General features: G+C 43.5%; 1 protein-coding gene across 1 annotated transcript in view; it reads left to right on the top strand.

Annotated features, from left to right (window-relative positions):
- Positions 1 to 9,268, top strand: part of nfia (nuclear factor I/A) — a 131,665-nt gene extending 122,397 nt beyond the window's left edge. Inside the window, exons 9-11 of the mRNA XM_083888642.1 lie at positions 1,739 to 1,904; positions 2,301 to 2,389; positions 9,157 to 9,268. Of these exons, the coding sequence (XP_083744768.1) occupies positions 1,739 to 1,904; positions 2,301 to 2,389; positions 9,157 to 9,171 (270 nt within the window). The 3' untranslated portion in view covers positions 9,172 to 9,268. The remainder of the gene's footprint in view (positions 1 to 1,738; positions 1,905 to 2,300; positions 2,390 to 9,156) is intronic.
- The last annotated feature ends 257 nt before the right edge of the window (positions 9,269 to 9,525 follow it).

Here is a 9,525-nt window from a genome sequence, read left to right as displayed (position 1 = left end):
GTATCAGTACATACTTGAGGTTGTGTTATCGGTAGATACTTGAGGTTGTGTTATCAGTAGATACTTGAGGGTGTGTTATCAGTAGATACTTGAGGGTGTGTTATCAGTTTCAGTACATACTTGAGGTTGTGTTATCGGTAGATACTTGAGGTTGTGTTATCAGTAGATACTTGAGGGTGTGTTATCAGTAGATACTTGAGGGTGTGTTATCAGTTTCAGTACATACTTGAGGTTGTGTTATCGGTAGATACTTGAGGTTGTGTTATCAGTAGATACTTGAGGGTGTGTTATCAGTAGATACTTGAGGGTGTGTTATCAGTTTCAGTACATACTTGAGGTTGTGTTATCGGTAGATACTTAAGGGTGTGTTATCGGTTTACACTTGAGGTTGTGTTATCGGTAGATACTTGAGGTTGTGTTATCGGTTTACACTTGAGGTTGTGTTATCGGTTTACACTTGAGGTTGTGTTATCGGTAGATACTTGAGGTTGTGTTATTGGTATTAGTAAATACTTGAGGTCGTGTTATCACTAGGTACTTGAGATTGTGTTATCAGTTGATACTTAAGGGTGTGTTATCAGTATCAGTACATACTTGAGGCTGTGTTATCGGTAGATACTCAAGGTTGTGTAATCTGTATTGATAGATACTTGTGGTTGCGTTATCGGTATCAATAGATACTTGAGGTTGTGTTATTGGTATCAGTCGATACTTGAGGTTGTGTTATTGGTATCAGTCGATACTTGAGGTTGTGTTATTGGTATTAATAGATACTTGAGGTTGTGTTATAGGTCGATACTTGAGGTTGTGTTATAGGTCGATACTTGAGGTTGTGTTATCAGTAGATACTTAAGGGTGTTATCAGAATCAGTACATACTTGAGGTTGTGTTATCGGTATCAATAGATACTTGAGGTTGTGTTATCTGTATTGATTGATACTTGAGGTTGTGTTATAGGTCTCAATAGATGCTTGAGGTTGTGTTATCGGAATTGGTAGGTATTTGAGGTTGTGTTATGAGTATCAGTACATACTTGAGGTTGAGTTATCGGTCGATAATTGAGGTTGCGTTATCTGTATCAGTAGATAGTCCAGGTTGTGTTATTGGTGTCTGTTTCTGTTTATTTCTTATTTTCTTTTTTTAAAAAAACATTTGTCACACATTTGGAAGTAGAGATGAACCGATACCAAACACAGTATCGGTATCGGTCAGATATCGGTCAAATGACTTAGATCTTACAGTGAATACGACAACCTTCTGTTCACGGACACACTTTTTAAAGACAGTTAATAATCGTGAACCAAATCACGTTAGCATTCACTACGAGAACATAAACGACTGATCATGTGACCTGTGTACAGTGTGTGTGTGTGTGTGTGTGTGTGTAGGACAGTATATGTGTAGGTAAAGAGAGAGAGAGACAGAAGGAGGCAGAGAGGTGAAGCGAGGTACTGTGGTTGGTATTATGCTTATAGATTAGCAGGATAAAATGCCAACAGCAGCAGAATTCTTTATGACCAGCTCGCAAAAGTGCTGACACACACACACACACACACACACACACACACACACACACACACACACAGGACTGCACAGAGCTGTTACAGGTTATAACCGTGTGACCAACCTGTTGTCGTTATTCTATAAATAATAATAATAAAAATAACACACTGTATATATATTTGTGTTTAATTTAATTTAATGTTTTTAATCTGTGTGCCCCCCCCCTCATCTTCAGCCTAATGGTAGCTCCCAGGGAAAGGTTCACAACCCCTTCCTGCCGACGCCCATGCTGCCTCCCCCCCCTCCTCCCCCGATGGCCCGGCCCGTCCCTCTGCCCGTCGACGCCAAGCCGCCCTCCACCTCCTCCACCGAGGGGGGGGGCAACTCACCCACCTCACCCAGTGAGTACACACACACACACACACACACACATTGTTTTAAAATCTTCATTAAACTCATATTTATTGAGAAAATAATCTGTGAGAAGTGACTTTTTGGATTTGCTGCTGCTGCCAAAACTGTTTAATCTGGGAGATTATTATCTATAATAATAATAATAATATTTAAATGTGAAGTTAAAGCTGCTGCTGCTTCTCTTTGATTTCATTTCAGTCTTTAGACGAGTGTGTGATTCAGGTTTAAGTTCTAATGTACGGAAGGGATTTAATCTCTGTCGTGACATAATCCTGTAAAACTTTATTAATCTGTTAATCCAAACATGAATGACGCGAGGATCAGGTCAAAACTCACCTGTTGTCCTTCGTTCTCGTGTGTGTGTGTGTGTGTGTGCTGCACAGCTTACTCCACCCCCACCACATCTCCAGCCCAGAGGTTCGTCAGCGTGGGACCCAGAGACCCTGGCTTTAATATCCCTCAGCAACCACAGGTAAGACCCTCGCTGACCTCTGACCTCTGACCTCTGACCTTCACACACTCTTGTGTGTGTGTGTGTGTCAGAATGTGTGTATTTGGAGCAGCTCGAGTTCATGAAGTTCACTTTAGCAGAGACTGAAGTCGTCGATGTCACACGTGTGTGAGATTAAGAGTGTGTGTGCGTATGTGTGTGTGGGGGTGTGTGTGTGTGTGTGTGTGTGTGTGTGTGTGTATGTGTGTGTGTACAGGTCAGGGTCTGTTTACCACCAGATTTATGAAGAGTGTAACGATCGGCCAGCCTTGACTTAACATATCGCACGCACACACACACACACACACACACACACACACACACACACAGTAGTGTGATTTTAGTGAAGTGGGAGTTCTCTTGTTGACAGTCGAGACATGTTTGATTGCTTTAGTGTGTATGTGTGTGTGTGCGTGTGTGCATTGGTGTATGACAGAGTCAATAAATCAACAACACACACACACACACACACACACACACACACACACACACACACACACACACACACACACACACTGAAGACATGAACCAGGTGTTTGTCACCACAGCCAGAAACAGACTCTAGTTATTTATGTCTCGTGTGTCTCTGTCTTCTCTGTTTTTGTCTTCTCTCTTTCTTCTCTCCATCTCCTCTTTCTTCTCTCCATCTCCTCTTTCTTCTCTCCATCTTCTCCATCTTCTCTTTCTTCTCTCCATCTTCTCCATCTTCTCTTTCTTCTCTCTGTCTTCTCTCCATCTTCTCTTTCTTCTCTCTTTCTTCTCTCCATCTTCTCTTTCTTCTCTCCATCGTCTCTTTCTTCTCTCCATCTCCTCTTTCTTCTCTCCATCTTCTCCATCTTCTCTTTCTTCTCTCTGTCTTCTTTCCATCTTCTCTTTCTTCTCTCTTTCTTCACTCCATCGTCTCTTTCTTCTCTCCATCTCCTCTTTCTTCTCTCCATCTTCTCCATCTTCTCTTTCTTCTCTCCATCTTCTCTCTTTCTTCTCTCTTTCTTCTCTCCATATCCTCTTTCTTCTTTCATCTTCTTTTTCTTCTCTCCATCTCCTCTTTCTTCTTTCATCTTCTTTTTCTTCTCTCCATCTTCTCTCTTTCTTCTCTCCATCTTCTCTCCATCTCCTCTTTCTTCTCTCCATCTTCTCTCTTTCTCCTCTCCATCTTCTCTTTCTTCTATCTTTCTTCTCTCCATCTTCTCTTTCTTCTCTCCATCTTCTCTGTCTTCTCTCTCCTCTCAGTCTCTCCGTCTCATGAGGATTTCAAAGTCTTCAGACACCAAATTGAAAGAATGAAACTATTTTCAAGTGAAATGTTTGTAGTTGTTTTATGAGGACGTTGATAAAGTAACTGTTTTTTTTTGTTTTTGTTTTTTTTTAAATCTAAACAAACTTTTAAAAAGTCGTTTTGTAAAAAAGTTATTTTTAAAGACATTTTTGTTTGAAGAATAAGAGTCGGTGATCGTTGAGACGACGTCAATGTAAATGTCCATATGCTGTTTATTTGGTCAGTGACACACACACACACACACACACACACACACACACACACACACACACACACACACACACACACACACACACACACACACACACAGACACACACACACACAGGGACAAAAGTCACTGTGGGCGGTCGACATTAGACTTCTTTTAGAGCCATGGGACAGTACAGTAAACACCCCCCCTCCTGTCCTCATCGTCATGGTGACAAACTGGACAGTCTGTGCATGTGTGTGTGTGTGTGTGTGTGTGTGTGTGTGTGTGTGTGTGTGTGTGTGTGTGGGGAGTGGGGGGCAGATGGCACTGGCTTTGTGTGGGAGTGGGCACGGTGCCCACACAGGTCAGCGTGGTGGTTGCTGTGGGCGACCGCGGCGGTTGCCCACGGCAACCAAGATGGACGGAGGGAACGGGCACCGCGGCGTGCCAACACACACACACACACACCAACTGCGACACAATGGGCTGCCACGACCTGATCAATATGTGTGTGTTTGTGTGTGTGTGTGTGTGTGTGTGTGTGTGTCAGGATGTGTGTGTCTGTGTGTGTGTGTGTCATCCTTTGTCTCTGTGTCCTATTTACACACTGTCCTGAAGGTGAACACCTGTTCTTGTCTGTGTCACTTTGTGAGGACCTCAGACATTTAAAGGTTTGGTTTGAAGTTAAGTCAGATTAAGGGTAAATTGTGATGGTTAAAGTCAGATTAAGGGTCAATTGTGATGGTTAAAGTTAGTTTAAGGGTTAGTTGTGATGGTTAAAGTCAGATTAAGGGTCAATTGTGATGGTTAAAGTTAGTTTAAGGGTTAGTTGTGATGGTTAAAGTCAGATTAAGGGTTAGTTGTGATGGTTAAAGTTAGTTTAAGGGTAAGTTGTGATGGTTTGAGTCAGATTAAGGGTTAGTTGTGATGGTTAAAGTCAGATTAAGGGTCAATTGTGATGGTTAAAGTTAGTTTAAGGGTAAGTTGTGATGGTTTAAGTCAGATTAAGGGTTAGTTGTGATGGTTAAAGTTAGTTTAAGGGTAAATTGTGATGGTTTAAGTCAGATTAAGGGTTAGTTGTGATGGTTAAAGTCAGATTAAGGCTTAGTTGTGATGGTTAATTCACTTTTAAGAAGCTGAAAAATCACTTAAACTTGTTTTATTTATTAAAAAAAACCTTAAAGTGATAAATAATGGATTAATGGTCGCAGCCTTAGGGAGAATGTGTGTTTTTCCTGTCTTTGTGCCCTCTTTCTTTAGGACATTATTACCTTCGCGTCTCATGGAGACCAAAACCTGGTCCTAATGAGGCAGAACCTCATTTCTGTCAGGGATTAGGATTGGACCAGTACTAGTGATGGTTAAGGTTAGAGTAAGTCAATGTGATGTCCTCTAAAGTCATGGATACCAGTGTGTGTGTGTGTGTGTGTGTGTGTGTGTGTGCTGACTCAGGTGAGTGAGGCTGAGATGAGAGTGTCGTAGAGAGAGTGTTATTTAATCTGAAGGGATGAAATGAGAGCAGATTGAGTTTGTAGTGATTTCAGATCAGATCTCAGATCAGTGAATTCCTCCTCTGTGTGGTTAGAGTCAGTAAATATTGTCCTGGGACAGAGGACAGAGGACAGAGGACAGAGGACAGAGGACAGAGGACATGTGTTGAGAGGACAGAGGACATTTGTTGGACGTCTCTGTCGTTCAAAGACACTTTTCTTTTCCTGATTGAAGCTTCGCTCTAGATCAATGATCTCAATAAAGTTAAAAAAGAAGAAAAAACACAAAGATTCAGTTTGAGTGAGTGAGTGAGTGAGTGAGTGAGTGAGTGAGTGATATTATAAATGAGTGAGTGAGTGATATTGTAAATGAGTGAGTGAGTGAGTGATATGATAATTGAGTGACTGACTGAGTGAGCGAGAGTGTGAGTGAGTGAGTGATATTGTAAATGAGTGAGAGAGTGAATGATATTATACATGAGTGAGTGATATTGTAAATGAGTGAGTGAGTGATATTGTAAATGAATGAGTGAGTGAGTGAGTGATATTGTAAATGAGTGAGTGAGTGAGTGATATTGTAAATGAGTGAGTGAGTGAGTGATATTATAAATGAGTGAGTGAGTGAGTGATATTGTAAATGAGTGAGTGAGTGAGTGAGAGTGTGAGTGAGTGAGTCATATTATAAATGAGTGAGTGAGTGATATTGTAAGTGAGTGAGTGAGTGATATTGTAAGTGAGTGAGTGAGTGATATTGTAAGTGAGTGAGTGAGTGATATTGTAAATGAGTGTCTGTGTGAGTGAGTGATATTATAAATGAGTGAGTTAGTGATATTGTAAATGAGTGAGTGAGTGATATTGTAAATGAGTGAGTGAGTGATATTGTAAATGAGTGAGTGATATTGTAAATGAGTGAGTGAGTGAGTGAGTGATATTGTAAATGAGTGAGTGAGTGAGTGATATTGTAAATGAGTGAGTGAGTGAGTGATATTTTAAATGAGTGAGTGAATGAATGAGTGAGTGAATGAGTGAGTGAGTGAGTGAGTGAGTGAGTGAGTGATATTGTAAATGAGTGAGTGAGTGATATTGTAAATGAGTGAATGAGTGAGTGTCTGTGTGAATGAGTGTGTAAGTGAATGAGTGTGTCTGACAGTGTGAGTGAGTGAGTTTTAACTTGAAGGTTGTAGGTTCAATTCCTGGCTCTGCTCATCAACATGTGCCCTTGAGCAAATATACTTTTGTTACTAACTTTTCTTCTGATTTTATTTGGTCGTAACAGAGAGAGTTAGAGGAAATGTAGAGGAGTAAAAGTATATAAATAACAAAGTAAAGTACACGTACGTGAATTAAAGTACTTGTACTTTGGTGTGTGTGTGTGTGTGTGTGGGTGTGGTCTGGCCTTTCTCTGAGTGAGTTTCGTCGTCTCTGAGTCTTCTCAGGACAGAGGGAGGAGCTGCAGTGCAGCGGGGCGAGCGAGTAGGGGCGAGAGACACCGACACACACAGGAGGGGAGGGGGAGAGAGAGACCGAGAGAGAGAGAGAGAGAGAGTGAGTGAGGGAGAAAAGTCCCAGCGTCAGCAAGTTGTATTGATTAAAAACTAACCTTCCAGTCTTCTCCTCTATCACTGTTACACACACACACACACACACACACACAGCAATAGAATTACAACGAGTCAGGATCAAGTGAGTGCACGGAAACTCTGCAACACACACACACACACACACACTTTGGTTTTTTTTTAAAACACATTTTCTAAATTGCATGTAAAAAAAAAAAAATATTAGTGTGTGTGTGTGTGTGTGTGTGTGTGTGTGTGTGTGTGTGTGTGTGTGTGTGTGTGAGTGTGTGTGTCTGAGGAAGTGCAGCCCGGGACAGGAAGAGAGTAAAGGAGTGATAGGACGGAGGAGTGGTGGAGAGGTGTGGACTGTGGGTGTGTGAGTGGGGGGGGGGGGGAGGATGCGGTTGCCTTGGCGATGGTAGTCACGTCCCGGGCCGTCTGGTCGTCCCTGGCAACCAGACATGATGTAAGGCGGGGATGAACTTGAACTCCGACGGGGCAGCGAGGAGGAGGAGGAGGAGGAAGAGGAGAGATTCATGAAACGTGAACGATGCACCTTTTGTCGATCAATACTGGCCGATCACAGATGGATTACACACACACACACACACACACACACACACACACACAGTCTGCACACACACTCCCCAGTGAAGAAGGTGTGTGAGGTCTTCTCAGGTCCAGACACGGATCATAAAACTTCTCCTCTGTGCTGATTTTACTGCCCCCTGCTGGCTGCAGGTGTGTCACTAAAAACCCCCCATATGAAGTTTAAAAAAAACCAACAACGATAAAGTGTCTTACTTTAGATTTTTGAACTCAGAAAAGTCACTTTGGTCTGGCCCCGCCCCCCCCACCGCCTCACACACCTTCCTGATTGGCTGATTGATTTTTATTATATGGCCATGTTTTATTACTGTATGTCTTTTAATTTATTTTAGATGTATTTTATTGCCTGCTGTGAGCTTTTATGGCTTTTATTTATTCCTCTGTGAGAGCACTTTGGTCCACTGTTGTTGTCTCAAAGTGCTTTATAGATAAAGTTGGATGAGATTGAACAAACCGCAGGATATTTTTTTAGCGCTGGGCGCGTTAGCGCTGGTTAACGGCGTCAACGTACGTTAACGCATGACGCGTTTCCATGACGACTGAGCGGAAAAAGACTCGCGCGACGTCATGTTTACGCGATTAAAATTAGTCGCTAAAGTAACGCTAAACGCTAAAAACGGAGGTACACATACGCAGTACACAGGTACGCTGGTTATTTGTAGCGTCGCTGTTTTCGTTAAATAAACAGACCGCTCCTGTTCCATTGTAGGTTTGCTAACGCCGCCAAAGGAGCTAAACGCAGCTAACGGAGCTAACGGAGCTAACTGGTAAACGGGCCTGGACTCTGGTGCTGCGGCATGTAAACGTGACATCACGCGCGTCTTTTCCGTTCAGTCGTCATAAAAACGCAGGAATGCGCTAATGTGCGCTAATGTTAACGTACGTTAACGCATGGCGCGTTTCCCAGACGACTGACCGGAAATAGACGCTTTGTCAAAATTTGTCTCTAAAGTAACGCTAAACTTTAAAAACGGATGCACACATACGCAGTACACAGGTTATTTGCAGCGCTGCTCTTTTTTCGTTGAATAAACAGACCGCTCCAGTTCCACTGTAGGTACGCTAACTGCGCTAAAGGAGCTAATGGAGCTAACTTGTAGACGGTGCCTGGACTCCGGCGTCGCGGCACGTAAACATGGCATCGCGCGCGTCTGTTTCCATTCAGTCGTCATGAACGTTAACCGACGTTAACGCGCTAACGGTGGTTAATAGCGTCAATGTATGTCAACACACGACGCGTTTCCATGACGACTGACCGGGAAAAGACGTGACGTCATGTTTACGCGTCTCCTGATTGTTAAAATGAGTCGCACACATGCTCTTTTCGTTTCATAAACAGACCGCTCCAGTTCCACTGTAGGCAAGCTATCGGCGCTAAAGGAGCTAACGGGAGCTAAATGCAGCTAACGAAGCTAACTGGTACTTGGTGCCTGGACTCCGGCGCCGCGGCATGTAAACATGACGTTGCGCGCGTCTTTGTCCGCTCAGTCGCCGTGCGCTAACGTCGATGCCGTTCGCCCGCTAACGTGTCCGGCGCTAGCATTTTTACAGCGATTGTAGTCGCATGCTAAATCGGAGCAGACGTCTCATGATGATGTGTCCTCTTGTGTCTCCGCCTCCACAGTGGTACCTGGGATAAGGCCTCCAGAGGGCGCTCCACCCACCTGTACGACAGGCCCGCTGCAGCCTCCTCCTCAACCTTTGACCTCAGCTGCAACAGAGAGCCCCCCGTCTTGACCCCGCCCACTTCCTCCTCCTCCTGCGTCTGACTCCGCCCCCACCAGCGCCATACAGAGACTCGGCAGCATCAGCATGGCTACAGCGGATCAAACGGCTCCTCCCCCCTGACCTCTGACCTCTGACCCCTGGTGTTTAACGCCCACCGTGTAAACTGTATGTCATATAGACGACGTCCCTGTTGACATATGATGCATATGTCCATGTTCATATATATAGTGCCAGACCCTATAAAGTCCCCACACACACATTTACA

Source organism: Microchirus variegatus (assembly GCF_963457635.1).
Source record: "Microchirus variegatus genome assembly, chromosome: 4".
In the NCBI taxonomy this organism is placed as follows: Eukaryota; Metazoa; Chordata; class Actinopteri; order Pleuronectiformes; family Soleidae; genus Microchirus; species Microchirus variegatus.
Note: the sequence above shows the minus strand (reverse complement) of the source record. Positions and strands in the feature narration are given on the sequence as shown.